At 36.0% G+C, this 16,485-nt stretch overlaps 1 protein-coding gene across 4 annotated transcripts in view; it reads left to right on the top strand.

The window, feature by feature from the left end:
- Kcnh7 (potassium voltage-gated channel subfamily H member 7) overlaps positions 1-16,485 on the top strand; it is a 421,266-nt gene that overhangs the window by 324,313 nt on the left and 80,468 nt on the right. For all 4 annotated transcript variants that reach the window (XM_041631379.1, XM_041631378.1, XM_041631377.1 and 1 more), the window contains one exon: positions 14,760-15,185. In XM_041631379.1, coding sequence (XP_041487313.1) covers positions 14,760-15,185 — 426 coding nt within the window. The remainder of the gene's footprint in view (positions 1-14,759; positions 15,186-16,485) is intronic.

Below are 16,485 nucleotides of genomic sequence, written 5' to 3'. Positions count from 1 at the left end.
GAAGCTTCTGTAATGACAACTGAGATGCTTAAATCTCTAGGCGTAATGATAAGAATTTAGAGGTCAATTTATAAACAGAACGAAAGTATTCAATTCTCCCATAGGTCATATGACTTAACTAGCTATGAAATTTTCACCCAGTTAGGCTGCCTAAGTTATATCTTGTGGAATAGGCTTTAGATGGAATCAGAGAGTGGGTACTCACAACATTCATGCTACAATTACAACAGCATCTTTTTCTGAAACTGTTATTTGAAGAACTCCAATGTATCCTTAATTCAAGAAATCATTGTCCTTTAAAGAAGGCTCTACACACCCACAGTTCTGGACCAGGGGACTCTTCTCAGTCTTCCCCAGCCACTGTGACTAATTCTATCATGGTAATAAGCACATTTATTTTCTGTTTCTTAACTTACTTCAAATGCTCTTTAATTACCTTGTAGGCCTTACTAAAACATGCGTGTTTTGAAAGTCAGAGTGAATGTTTTATTTCTGTAGTCACACCTAGCTGAGTGATAGCATGGAGTAGTTTTCAATAACTATGAGTTGAACAGTCTAATGAGTGACTGATTTGAGAGATATTGATACACATTCTTCTCTACTTGATTCTACCAGAGGTAGAAGCCACTGGAAACCAAGAATCTTGATTTGGAAGAAGCATTTTTCTCCTATTTGTTTGGAAAGCCAGCTGCTTGAACAGAGTTGTTTAGATCAGAGACCATGCACTTTACACAAGTAGTTCTTAAGATACAATTTAGATGAAAGTCAGTATTTTACTGACTTCCTGTTATTTTGTGTTTTGAAGTCTATAACTTTGTAATAACTACACCATTTCACAAACCTATCTATTGCTCGCAGCCTTCCTCACAAACCTGTTTTCAAGGTTTGTTTTCTCTGCCTGTTCTCTAACATTTCCACACAAAAATGTGTCTAGCCATTCATGTATGCATAAAAATTCGTCTATTGTCACCCTAAAATATAATAACACTTCAGAGTAAGTATATTAATTTGTTACTGTCACTTGCTAAAATTAATATTTCCATGCATTTTTTTATATTCTGAAGGCAGAGTAGGAAGCCAGTCTTTGGAAAAGCTTTTGAACCTGTGTTTGCACATTAAAAGTACTTGAGGATGATGACCCTTGATACTGAACATTCTAGGTCACAAAACTCTAAGAAATAAATTTCTCTTGTTTATAAGTCACTTAGCAACCCCAAAAGACTGAAACTTGTGCATAAATTCCATTTTCTGCTGTTGAGCTTGCAGGGTAGATTGCCATGAATTCAGTCAACATGGCTTTCAGAGTCTTTGGTTTAAACATCACTCTCAACTTCTCAGCGGCATGACAACTTCTGCTCACATCCCCAGCAACTAACAGTACGCTCTCTTCTCTAGGCCTAATATAGAATACTTTAGTCTGAATCTCTTTTTCTTCCCATATCTCGTTAATTCCCATAACAACATCTTCCACTCTCATGGGGGAAAAAAGCAAAATTTATCCTAAAGACAAATAGAATTATTTGGAAATAACATATGATAATAATAAGCCTCACTCCACCAGGGGGGATGTAAGCAGAAACCCATAGACTGATGAGTTTTTCCATTTAGTAGCAATGCTTTCTCCTTTAACATCCTTTATTACTTGTATTTAACTGACATTTGGTATGTTTGAACCACTGCTACTCATTTCAGAACACATTGTTTAAAATATCAATATTGAACTAACTTGCTATTCCTTTACTCTAAAAAATTGAACAACCAAAAATCAATGGAGCACAGTTTATGTTAGCCAGTTAATCCTGGGTATGAAGTCTGCCCTAGAATGTGTTTAATAGACCCAGGATCACTCCATTGACTAAATTTAATGGTCTTTCTCTCCCAGAATCTACCATTTCTGACTAGCTTCCTGCCTATAGGCGGGACTTCCCCCTGCCGTGCTGGGATATTTGTCTAGCATGAGTTTATGCCAGTCTTGTGCATACTGTCACAGCCTCTGTGAGTTTGTATGTGCTTGTGGACTGTTGTATCAGGAAAATGCTGTTTCTTTGAAGTCATCCACTACCTCTGGGTCTCACAATCTTTCCATCCCCGCATCCACACAGATCCGTGCACATTGAAGAGGGATATTATATGTGTCCACTTAGAACATAATATTAAAGATCTCTTATTGGCTACACATTAACCAGTTGTGGGTTTGCATGCTAATTACTACCGACTGCATGATGAAACTAATATAATGAGGGTTTATTGATGCACTAATCTATAGGAATAGCAATGTGTTATTAAAACCTATTATGGTGTTCATTTACCATAATAAGAGTAGTAGGTTTTCCTGTAGGGAAAGAGTAGTAGGTTTTCCCATGCTTACCTAGCTTCAGCTTCCTGGTTTCATTGATGGCGTCAAATACAAGTTATATCTCATGAAGCAAGTCTTACATGCAACAAAAAGGTGTTTAATTACTCTTATAGCATGCACAAATATTCAAATTGTGGCACCTCACAGTTGCAGCAGTGGGAGTATCTTACAAGCAGGTTGTTTTGTAGATGGTGGTATGATGATTTCCTCCTCCGGTGGCGTGTACAGTACCTTCAAGCGCTATGAACAGTATCCAGCCAGGACAAAGCTCCCAGTTGAGGACCATGTAGTTTTCTCCATGTCCCATGATAAGATTGTGATACCTTCAGCAATAGGGTCTCACCATCAGGTTGTGGAGGGTAACCTATACCATTAGCCACAGCCTATGTTTGAAGGATGTCTATAGGATCCCATTGCCTAGCAACTCAAAATTTTACTTGAGTATGAAATCCAGAAATTTGGGGAAACAGTTTAAGATGCCAATGTAGAATGGAGTCTCTTAAATACTTTCATGTGAAAGGCCTAATATAATTTATCAAAGAGACTGAATTAGTAAGAACTATTAAAGATATGAGATACACTAAAGGATATCACCTCTATTTGACATTTGAAATTTGAAAGGTTCCAAAAGAAATAATCCAGGTATTTTGCTATTCATCTGTGTTCAATAGAAAATTTTAAAATGATAATTTCAAATACAAAGGTGTGTTTGAAAAAAATCTAGAATATTTTATATACTGGTAAGACACAAAAGCTACAATGAAGAAATCAAGAAAAGCAATGCACATACAGAATTGTATTAGACACACTTAATGAGTTGGCTGTTACTGAGAAAATTGTGCTTCCCATGGGGAAGCCCATGGTGGCTTGATTTCCATTTGTTCCTTGGATTATGATGTTCTGGTGTGTTTTAGTTAGATATTTTCACATTCATGCTTCCACCTAGGAGAAACAGGAAATCTTAAAAGTTTTCTTTTTTGCAAAAATATCAAAGCTAAATTATTACTGATGAGCCATAAGGTATAATATAAGCCAAAATGAAATTTGTGACTATTTTGAATCAAGAAAAATGACCTCCTGTGAAGTTGTTCCTGAGAAGTGATGTGAACAACTGGATGTTAATGACTATTCATACAAAGTCCCTGCTTCTTTACCGGGTCTTCTAAATAAGCTGAAATACCATCTTTATTTCTCTTCATTTATATTAGATTGTGCATGTACTTATTGGTTCAAAGTTACTGCAGAACTCAAAGGTGGTTTTTTTAAATGAATTATATCTGAATTCTTCGGTTTGATTTAAAAAGAAATGTTTTTAAAGGACTGTGTTTGACACCACTAGCTCATTGGTACCCCCAGATAACTTTGGGGTATAACTATCTCTAGATTATAATAGAATTGACCGCATATTTAATTTACAGAATCAACAGGGATTTTAGTAGAATACTCAAAACTTTTCCCTCTCTTGGCAGATCAGTGTCTTAGAGCTTCTATTCCTGTGTTGAGACAGCATGACAGCAAGTCTTATAAAGGAAACAATTAATTGGGGCTGGCTTATGGTTTTAGAGGTTTAGTTCATTATCATGACGGCAGGAAGAATCACAGCATGTAGGCAGACATGGTACAAGAGAGGTAACTGAGACTTCTACATCTGGATCCACCAGTAGCCGAAAGTAACAATGACCCACTGGCCAGGCTTCAGCTTCTGAGACCTCAGAGCCCAGGCCTTAGTGATGTGACAGACCTCCTCTAACAAAGCCACACCTACTCCAACAGGTCACACCTATGACTAGTGCCACTCTCTAAATAAACTACCACAATCAGAAAATATATAATTAAGAGTAAAGTATTTCTATAGTTTTCTCTTATTGTGCAGTGTTATTCCATGTCTTAAGGTTAAGATATCTATTTAATCATTTCTTTTTAATGTTACTTAGTTTTTGTTAGCTTTTACTTGTATGCTGCTTTTAGTGATCAAGTCTCCCTATTATATTTAAGGAGTATTTTGAATCCTAGAAAGACATTTTTCAAAGAATCTTTTAAACTTAAAATAGTAAAACATCATTTCTTGCATAATGAAACTTACTGAGCCTTCCATGTACTGGAACATTTGGGTCACAGGTTTGTCATCCTGTAGAAAATATTATTCAGTATTTATTACGTGGCTTACAATGGATGTAGAGTGGCTTCAAATATAGAAAATTGAGTACCATGGTTAAAGCTATTTTAAAGTCTAGAAAATAACTCTACAACCTAATTCATATTTTTCTTCTGCACCAGTTTGATCTCTGCAAAACCTTTTGTTATGGAATAGAGCAAGAGAAAGTGAGGGACAGAGGAAAAAGGGGAGATGAAAAGAAAGGAGGAATACAGACAAAAATAGACAGAAGGGTTAGCATTGAGTTCTCTGAAAGTCATCTATTTTTACTTCTTCTCGTTACACTAGTTGGGCTACTGAGGAACTGACATTTAGAATTCTTGTTCTTCTGGGTCCACAATACCTAGCAACATAGTATCAAAATACAGGATGGAAAAACTGATGGAAAAGTTTCTCCAAAACAAGGCTAGAAGAAAAGTGAGAGACTTCCAGGAATCTGTTAAGAATAAAAATGACTTGAGTAAATTCTTGTAGTTAGAATAAAATATCATAGACTCTTAGCTAATTTCTAGCCATCATATGTGGTCCAACCAAGTAAGACTCATTAACTTCCCGTCAGACAGAAGTCTCCCTGTTGCCAAAGCTGCTCTGTAATGGAATTTGTTCTTTTCTCGTTTGAAGATTTAGCTGGAAGGAAAGGCTACCCTATATTTACAGAAAACAATAAGACGCTTTGATATGCATCTTCATTACAGGATAATAAAAATGACTAATTAACACATCCATATCAAACCAAATCTCAGCTCATATCTGATAGCAGAGCTTTTGCCTTGGGAATTATCAGAAACCTTTTGTCAATGTAGGAATCATCTATACCTCAGAAAAGATGTCACTCTTGATTTCATTGTGACCTTGAGCATATTTTCTACTACCAGTACTGCTATATTTTGTTGTTATTCTTTGATAATTAAATATAGTATACTTTATCATATTTTCTTTGCTCCCCAACTCCACCCAGATCCTCTACCCTTCCCTCCCCACCCTAATCTATTTTCTTTCTTACTATTAAAAAAAGAAGGGAAGAAAAGTAAAAAGCCACTAAAACCATGGAGTCTGTTTAATGTTGGTGAACTATATTCCTGAGCATGAGTCCGCCCTTGTGGTGTGTGGTCGGCGAACTCAGTGTCACTCAATTGAAGGAAGCCGATTTCACTCTCACAGTATCTACCGACTGCAAACAGCTTCTTAGCTAAGAGTGGGACTTTGTGTCTGCCTCTCCTCCTCCATTGTGGGACTTTGGCTTGAGTGTGTCCAGGTCCTATGCATGCTGTTGCAGTGTATATAGGTTCCCATATGCATTGGCCGTGTGTGTATAAAATGCTGTTTCCTTAAAATCATATGCCGCCTCTGGCTCTTAAAATCTTCCTGTTCCTTCCTCCTTGTAGATCTCTGAGGCTGCAGGAGATAACTGTGATATAAGCATATCACTCAGAGTCAACACTCCAAAGTCTCTCTCTCTCTCTCTCTCTCTCTCTCTCTCTCTCTCTCTCCATATTGTCTGTTGCCATGGTGTGGGTCTCTGTATTACTTACCACCTGCTGCAAGAAAAAACTTCCCTGCCAAGGGTTGAGTGATGCATTGATCTTGGGGTCCCCTCTGATGTCTCTACATATGTTTATCTTCTTACAGGCTTCCTCCTCTGCAGGCCTCAGCTTTTTCTAATTGAGAGAAGGCGTTTCTGTGTCTTCTTTTCTTTCTCTCTCCTGTCTCTGTTCTTATTTCTGCCTCTTTTGTGAGAATTAAAAGTGTGATTGTAGTCCCTAGACATTCACAGAAAACTATGTTCTAAGTTGGGTGTTTGTAGGGGGAGTATCTATGTTGGTGTGGATGTGGGCACATGTGTGAGGAGGTGCACAAACAACATGTGTGCATGTGTGTGTTGAAGTCAGGTGTCTTTTTTAGTGAATTCCCATTATTTTTTGAGACACGTTTTTTCACTGGACTTCATGCTCATCAATTTGGCCAGACTGGCTAGCCAATGAACTATAGGAATCTGAGTTTCTCTATCTGTCCCCAGTGCTAAAATAATAGGAGCATGCCATCATGCCCTTCTTCTTAGTTGGAGTTTTTAATGTTTTATAGGTAATAGATGACTCTGAAAAATCTGATAAGAGAGTGAATATATATCCCCAGAGAAATATATACCTCTATGTAATAAAAACCACATGTTATATACCTTTAAGAACAGAGGTTTTTAGAGTTAGCATAAAGCTAAAACTGATTTATAGCAGACCCCAGACCTATGTGTATCTGAGTTTTACAAAATAAAACAATAATATGTACTCAAGTACACACACACACACACACACACACCTCTACAGGCCAATTTTAAACCAAAAAAGAAAGAAAATGGGGTGCAGACCAAAACAGAGAATTCTCAACAGAAGAATCTAAAATAGCTGAAAAATACTTAAGGAACTGATTAACATCTTTAGCCATCAGAGAAATGCGAATCAAAACAACTCTGAGATTCCATTTTAAGCCTGTAAGAATTGCCAAAATCAAAAACACTGCTAGATCCAGGACAGACTCCAAAGCCACAGAGAAACCCTGTCTCGAAAGACCAAAAAAACAAAAAAACAAAAAAAAACAAAAACACTGCTAGAGAGGATGTGGGGTAAAGGGAACACTGCTTCATTGCTGGTGGGATTACAAACTGGTACAGCCCCTTTGGATATCAGTGTGACAATATCTCAGAAAATTAGGAAACAACCTTCCTCAAGATCCAGCAATACCACTTTGGGGGTATATATCCAAAGGATTCTCAATCGTACCACAAGAACATGTGCTAAACTATATTCATAGCAACATTGTTATAGCCAGAACCTAGAAACAACCTAAATGTCCCTCGACTGAAGAATGGATAAGGAAAATGTGGTACATTTACACAGTAAAGTACTACACAGCAGAAAAAAATAATGACATCTTGAAATTTGCAGGCAAATGAATGGATCTAGAAAATATCATACTGAGTGAGGTAACCCAGACCCAGAAAGACAAATATATGTACTCACTCAGAAGTGGCTTTTAGGCATAAAAAAAAACAACCTACAATTCACAATCCCAGAGAACCTAGTCAACAAGGAGGACCCTAAGAGAGACATACATGGATCTAATCTAAATGGGGAGTAGCAAAAGACAAGATCTCCTGAATAAATTGGGAGCATGGGGACCATGGGAGAGGGTTGAACGGGGGAGAGAGGGGAGCAGAGAAAAATGTATAGCTCAATAAAATCAATAAAAAATAAACCTTGGAAAATCATTAGAACTCAGAATATTGAATGACTGTGCTACTTCGTTTTAGTTTTGTATTTAATTAATGGTCACTTCCTTTGTGACAGCTGTGTCGTTTTTGCATATTTCTTACTTGAATATTAGGGTAGTTGTCATTAGAGAATGCCTGCTTCGATGGTAATTACTCAGCTTAGCCCGAATCATTAAACCTTTCCTGGTGCTGTATAATCTATCTGCTTCACTTCGCTACCCGGTACTTTCCCAGTGGATAGAAAGGCAGCCAGACTCTTGGTTAAATAGACATCCCTAGTCAAAGGTAAATAACAGGTGAGCATGCTCCACTAACACTGCATCGGGGTAGTTAATGGCTGCTTGAAGCACTGCCTAATCTTTAGGACAGCTTAATCATTCCCTATTGCACTTTTCGAAAGAGAAAGGTAGTTATTAATGTTGGGGTTCACAAAAAAATGTTCAAAGTGGATCTTCATTGAATTCATAGTGCTGTTCCATCTGGGAAATTTTAGTTATATATAACACCAAACTGTTGAAAGTTAAACAAATAGGGATGTGCTAACAAGAAGACAAATGTAGTTGGTTAAAAAAAAAATCTTTAGTGTGTATTAAACTGTATATTTAGTGGGTAACTTGAGGGGGGAGAAAATATAAATATCCTTATGAATATCATGGAATCTTAGTTTTATACAGTGACTTGTTACTCTTCTCGTCTTTCCTTTATCGTTTAGAAGAAAATTCTTGTAATAGTTCAATTAATCATGGTTTGTCTTTCTGAAGTTTGATATTTCTCACATGTATAGGAAATGTTGACTCTCTTAAGGAAATGGAATGGATTGAGTAGCAGATTTTTCTATTTAGTGGACTTGGAGAACTCTCATTACACTGATAAACAAATATTTACCTACCTAATATTTCATTTTCCAAAACAATAAATCCAAAGCACTTTCATGATTAATTTTGACTTAAAATTTTTGTGTCTATTATTTGTAAAACACATGTTTAAATGTTATAAAATGCTTTCTCATTTAGACTACTTAAATAATATAAAGGACAATATAAATAATCACTTAGTATTCTTAATGTCATTGTTTTGTTTTCTGAAAGAAGATAAATACAATGTGATTAATGAAATAATTTATTGTCACTTTAAAAAAAAAAGCTGGGATAAGATTCCAAACATATTTATATAATATATATCATACTTCTTGATAGTCTAGAATTACTTCAAAGTGTTTATAGTAAAATATTTTAAGCATCTTGTAAAATAATGAGATTGGTATTTAGTCACCCAGTTTCAACATAAACTATAGTGAGCATTATAGCATTATACATAACCAGACCTCCTTCCTCTCTTCATGCTTCAGGGCATATTGAAAAAAATCTCTAACATTGTAAAAGACCCATAAACATTTCATCCACAGTGCTAAATTGTAAGACATATTTTTAAAGCATAACTACAGGGCCTGGAGAGATGGCTCAGTAGCAAAGAGAACTGGTTGCTCTTCTTGAAGACCTGTGTCCAGCTCCCACATCTCCCTGGAAGCTCATCGTCATCATCATCGCCATCATCATTTATGCCCCAGCAATGCATAAGCATGCATGTCCAGCCTGTTTATGGTGGTTCTCCAGTTGTTCCTATGCAGGCCCATCCTAGATGCTTGTGTTATTGTCATACCCAAGGTTCCATAGTCTTCCTTTATCCAGCATTGTTTGTGGGGTGGGGGAACTTCCTCTTTGCCTTATCTCATGCACTCCTACAAGTAGTACTATCATAACCACCTATAACTCCTGTTCCAGGTTATCAGATACCCTCTTCTGATTTCTATGAGGTACACAGACATACATGCAGGCACAATACCCATACACATAGAATAAAACAAAATAAAAATAATTTTAAAATAACTACAGATGGCATTGCACTCAAAAGTAAGAATTGCCCCTAATCTGTCTCTAAAAGGACCCTCACTGATTTTTTTTTCTCCTCTGTAACCTATGTTCCCTGACAAAAGTTAGGAAATATCCTTTCACTTTCTTGAATTTGAACTAACATGCTTCTGCTCTGACTATGAAAAAAAAAATATGTGTCTGGACACTGAGAAGGCTAGAAGTTTCTGTTATTGAAATCAGAGGAGCAAAGAATTGAAGGAGGGAGGGAGAAAAGGAAGGGATAGAGTGAAAGAAAGGGAGATGAGGAAACAGAGAAGCGAGAGAAAACAAACAGAAGAACAAACCCCCTCAGCATATTGGGTGAGTTTGCCCTGCAGTTAGCCATAATAAGGAGTTAATCACGTGAATCTTGGCTTTCTCACAAAGTAAATATCCCTAAACAAACCCCAGTTGTCAGCAACAGCACAGAAGTCCTGCATTCTAAGCCCTGCCTTCATTCACATCTGAAGCATAAAACTATAAATAATTAATATCTACTCTTTTAATTCACAAAACTTTGGCCTAGTTTGTTTTAAGGAGTAGGTAACTAAAGCAATTTCAGTCCAAATCAAAATTTCTCCATGTGGTGTACAAATGCTTTGCTATTGTTGGTATGTCTAAGCCATGATGTGAATTACCCTACAATTCTAAACCATGATGAAAATGCTTTATATATATGATAATTAAAACTTCCCTGTTTTATTATCCAACTCATTAAAGAGATATGATGATATGATGACATGACATAATACTTCTGCATAGAGTGGTGATTTGAGCATATATTACTATCATTGTGAAAAATCTGAGATCTGAAGAGATTAATGCCTTAACATAAAAAATTTAATACCTAATACTTAAATTCATATCTTCAGATTTCTGGAAACATTCTTTCCCTTATTCCTCTCTCAGTTGTGCCTTCAGAGATTTATAGCACAGGTCACACTAATTTAGATGTCTTAGGATTGGAGCTATGAGTATTCTTGGGAAACATTTATATCTCAACTGTACCCTGCTACATCTCTGATGCCTGGTCCCTCAAATGTCCTCTTAATATGTCTCTCTTGATGTACCAAAGACTTCAATGAGCTCTGATCTTTGATCGGGGCCTTCTTTTCACCAGCATTTTATTACCAGATACATTTTTCTCAAGCTAAGTATGACCATGTTTCCTGACTAGCAATACTTAACAGTCTTCAAACTGATTACCATAGCGATGAATTCGTTCTGAATATCTTATTCTGTCTCTGTGATATTTCAGTCAGTACAATAATCTTCTGAATCATGAAAACAATGACCTTCCAATACAGAATTAATACCCACCTGACTTCAATCCCAACTCATTTGGATTTATAGTAATAATTCATGATATTAAAATATGTCATTAAACAGAATTTATTGAAATTCTTTTACTAATAAAGTTGCATGATGATTGAGTAATCACATGATTCACACAGCCATGCACAAGTTAAAAACCTGTAAATTAAATTAACATTTGATCTCATACCATCAAAATGCACCCCAATGTACATAACAAATTGCACTATAATAAATAAAGTACTATATTCTAAGCCCAGTTCCAGAGATAAGTTGATTATATAATCACTGGATACAGAATTCAATAAAGCCTTAAAGCTAAAGTTAGCTCTATGTAAACAAAGCCTGGTAGAGTTACAAAGTAATGCCATTTAAATTGGCTTCCAAAGGCCAGCAGGAGCAGTGTTTGCCTTAAGGATTATGTTAAAATATCCTGAAAGAGCAATTGAAGCTTGGATGGTTGTAACACTATTTTGACATTCTCAAAATGGCATGAAGTTTTGAAAAGAAAAATCATGATTTTACGTATTAGATTGGCCCATGTCAAGGAGCCAATGATTGATTTGTTTGGTCCACAGAATTGTCGAATACTGACCATTTTAGTTCACAGATGGAAAGTATTTTCTAAATTATCCGTTTCTGTTTTTGTGATTTCATTACTCTCTTGTGGCTGCAGATAATAAAGCATTAAAAGGTGTTTAAAACAATGGAATTATATTCCCTCATACAGGTCCTGATTTGCTCCAAGTCAGACTATGAACACAGTGTTTCTTCTTGGAAAGACTGAGGGGAAAGTCACACAGCCCCCCTCTTGGGCCCTGCTGTGAAAAGACACGCTTGGCCATCCTTGACATGCAGGCCCCGCTGCCTCCGCTAGCTTGTGGGATTCTCTACATGCGTCTTTGTGTTTCTGCACCCGAATCTCTCTTCATTTATACAAACATCAATTATTGTACCACTCTGGCCTCATTTTAACTTGATTCTATCTGTAAAGGCCATATTTCAAAATAAGGTCACATTTACAGGTGCTGTGGATTAGGACATAAACATGTATTTGAGATGTACAAATTGCATCATATCATTCATATTGAGAGGTATATGCTAAACCATTTTAACCTATTTTTATATTTTAAATATGAATAACATAAATCAGGGGGCTTCTGAAATAAATATACTTCTCTTTAAAAGGAATTTACATGTAAAATGTATGAAACCTTTCCCTAACACTCAAATCTGAGGTCCGTGCCACATACATTAGAGTCTCCGTAGCCTGTGCCATGTCTTCCCAGCGCTGTCCTCTGCCACAGTTTCCCTATGGATAACCCTTCAGCATAAATGCAGTCTGCTTATAATTCCTCCGCTTGTAATGTCCTTAACGTCGATGATTCTGTCCTTCCTCCTGCAATGTGCTTTAGGTTCAGTTTCCTCATGCCCCGACATTATGCATTTGTAACTTGGTTCAAAGTCTCAACAAAGCTGCCATCTTTTTTTTTTTCTTTCTGACACTTCTACGAATATCACCTAGGCACCATTCCCACCCTCAGACACCTAGTAAGGTGAAACTCCAAAAGCTTACCGTTCTCGCAGTGCCTTGACATCGGAAACAGTGTACAACCGTTTCAGATGTCAGTGTGGTAGGGTAGGGTTGCAGCCACAGCGTTACTCCCCAGAAGTTGCAAGGCGCTGTGTGCATTTTACTCTCCCGGAGGAGTTCCAAGGTAATGCACTGGGTAATCCCAGACAATACCTCTTTGTGAACAAACTGTTTTGTAGTCCTTGCTGTTTTCTTTACACGCTCTTTCTTTCCGGAGGAAAACTGTAGGTTCAGGATTTAGAAAGATCTGCTTGGCTCAAAGTTTCAACCTCACTTTCTTGGAGCAGCCCATAGCATGCAGGAACCTGGCAGGGGGAGGGAGCTAGAAAAATAGAACACATCCATATATTTTTAGATCTTGACAACCAAAATAAGGTTTTACGTGTTACGTTGTACAAGATAAGGAGAGCGTGTTTTATGAGAAAGGCCCAGTGGTTAACATGACAGTTGCTAGTCCACACTTTCCAACCAAGATGTCATAGATTAACTTTCCAGGCTGAATAAAATTACAATATTGTTCTATCTGATTTCCTCTTTCCAAGTGATAAGAGATATTAAGCTACACATTTTACCCTCTTGGATCTGGAAAATGGCGTCCTTACATATTAGCATATCTTTGATTCTAAGGATTTTTAGTACTTTATGAAATATTAGATCGCTTTTCTCTGTATTGAACTCTCTATATTGTCCCCATGCTCAGCTTGTCATTGTCCACCATAGTTTGAGGTAACCTTCCATTTCCTCCATGTTTTTGTTTATTCATATTTACTGTGCTCTGGATAAATAATCAAATTAGGTTCTTGGGTTCCAAAGCTACTTAAATTGCTTTAGCTATTACATAACCACATTTGCCTATTTTAGCTAAATTCCTATGTTATGCTTTAATGCCATTGCACTTGGTGGCTGACTTCTCAAGTCTATGTTAAGTGAGGGATAACTTGTTACATGAGGAGAAAAGAAATAAGGTATGACAATAAAAATAAAATTGAATATTGAAGTAAACTCAGGAAGGTTATTATTATACTTAAGATAAATTCAATATGTATAGAATTTCCAAAACTATAAAAAGTATCAACAGGGATCTGAGATTCATATCATAAAGCCAATAATATAATTTAGAAAACTCTAGTTTATACACTTAGTAAATGCTTCATCTTTCAAACCAGTGTGCACATGTGTGATGTGAAGAGTGTAATGTAATTCAGAGGCCCCTTAAACATGCTTAGTGTTTGGTACATTGTATAGGTGGAAACCCTCCTGTTTTGATTTTTGTTTTTTTTTTTAAATTTGTTTGTAGAAATCACAAAATCACAAATTTACTTTAGACATGACTCAAGTTTAGCTCTGATAGTCTCAGATACACTAAAACTATAAGCTACATCATTTTAGCTGGCCTGACACCTTATTAGGAGACTATGTCTTAGTGTCTGCATGTCTCTTGGTAGATAAAAATCTGTAACAGCTTCAGGTAATAATCTGAAGAACTCTGAAGCATTCCCTGCTCCCATGGAATTCTCTACGTCTCAGAAAAAAATTAAATGAAGTTACTATTTGTTCCAGAATATTAAATATCTTTTCATCATCTAAACAAAAGACTCTTTTGAGTGTATTTTAGTATTATTTGCTTTTGCTCTTATTGAAAATATATTATAAGGAGGAGAATCATGCTTAACTAAAGATCTGGATAGGTTAAGCAAGATTTCCTTTTTCAATTAATTTATCAAGATTTAATTATTAATTAGTATGAATAAATCAAATCTGACTTTATATATATATATATTTCATCTATTCTTTACAGCTACTACTTCCTTACATTGGAAAACTGAGCAATTACTTAAATTAACTGATTTTATGCATTTCTGAAAACCTTCATGTACTTAAAAATCTAATGATTCCTCGGTGTCTCAGGAATATTATGCATTAAATTTTGCTGAAAAATCATATTTATCAAGAAATGTCATTGCGATTTTTTTTAAACTGACAACATCACCAAAAATCATTATGTAAGATTCATATAAATGTATGTGTGTTTTTCATGAGTATGTCAAAATAACATGACTCCTTCCTGATGTATCATGTTCTATAATTGCCTTACTGTTTTACAGGTATGACAGAATTTAAAATGCATTTTTTTATGCATGTCTGCTTTTCTTTCTTATACTCAGGTTCTTTCTTTGGGAGCAGATGTCTTGCCAGAATACAAGCTGCAGACACCACGTATCAACAAATTTACAATATTGCACTACAGCCCTTTCAAAGCAGTCTGGGATTGGCTTATTTTACTACTGGTCATTTATACTGCTATCTTCACCCCCTACTCTGCAGCCTTTCTCCTCAATGACAGAGAAGAACAAAAAAGGCGAGAATGTGGCTATTCTTGTAGCCCTTTGAATGTGGTAGACTTGATTGTGGATATTATGTTTATTATAGACATTCTAATAAACTTCAGAACAACCTATGTAAATCAAAATGAAGAAGTGGTAAGTGATCCTGCCAAAATAGCAATACACTACTTCAAAGGCTGGTTCCTGATTGACATGGTTGCAGCCATCCCTTTTGACTTGCTGATTTTTGGATCAGGTTCTGATGAGGTAAGAGCTGCTTAAGAATTTTATTTTTTGAAAGACTGCAATTGTAAAAGTAAATCTACATTAACTAGATAAAAAAAAATAGTCCTACATCTCACAGATGAAATTTCATTTACACCTGGAAATGTTGTAAAATGAAATGAAGACATTTTTCTGTTGTGAATAATTGAAATTACTTCTATATTTGCTAAGAGATACAAAAATACTATCCATGCTGTAGCCAACAATTTAAATTTTAAAACACATCCACAGAGCATTTTACTCTAGTGAGTAAAATATGTACAAAGAAGTTCTTGAGTGCAAAGCTATCCAACATTAAGGCTGTTTTCTTTCTTACATCACTAATTAGGGTGTGGAACAAAGAAAGACTTGTTCTTTGTTCAAACTATAAAAAAGGGCACCTTATGAAATGCCTTTATCAAAAACTCTTTCACTTCCACCTCACATTTCAGAAAATATCAAATGCATAATGCTAATACCTCATAAAGTTGGAAAGCTTACGTAAATATGATAAGTTTGGATGTATTGAGTACATTTTCTGAACAGTGCGTCCATAAAAATAATCAGATCTTCAAAGGAATCTTTGGGACAGATTCAGTTAGTGTCCCCATTACTTAACCATCACTAACTGTTATAGCACATAAATATTTATATAATGAAAAGATTTACAGGAGATATGTGCCTTAGTTTCCTTTCTGAGGCTTTGATAAAAATACATGGACAAAAAAAACAAATTAGAGGATAATGGGTCTACTTTAGATCCCAGGTTCCAGGTTCTATTCATTCTATCAGTGTGGGAGAGTGAAGACTTCGGGAAGTTGAAGCAGCTGGTCAGAGTTACAGCCAAGAGCAGAGGAGAATGAGTACATATATCCTTACTGCTTAATTGCTCTCTCTTCCCTTATACAATGATGCAAACCCAGGAAATGGTGCTACACACTTCAGGCTGGGTCTCCCCACGTCAATAAATGCATTCAAAAACAATTCCCCTACAGACATACCTCAAGCCAATGAAATAATCCCTCGTTGAAGCTTTCTATATTTTATCAAGTTCACAATTTAACAATTAAAACTACCCGTCATGGGAGGTATAAAAGTAACTCCAAGAAATATGATGAATTTTTTTTAAAAAAAATCAGTGCCCCAAAGAATTCATCATCATCTTTTGCTTGGTTTGTTAATTTGCATATTCCAAGAGAAAAAGAGATCTCAGCAGATACATGCTTCCTAGCCTCTGAAGGCTTCAGAACAAAAGAATATTTGTCATCCAGGGGGAATTAGAACACTTAGAATTGTCTCTGTT

This window comes from Microtus oregoni, unplaced genomic scaffold (genome assembly GCF_018167655.1).
Source record: "Microtus oregoni isolate MIOR12 unplaced genomic scaffold, Mior012 000037F_ref0000500, whole genome shotgun sequence".
Classification (NCBI taxonomy): Eukaryota; Metazoa; Chordata; class Mammalia; order Rodentia; family Cricetidae; genus Microtus; species Microtus oregoni.
Note: the sequence above shows the minus strand (reverse complement) of the source record. Positions and strands in the feature narration are given on the sequence as shown.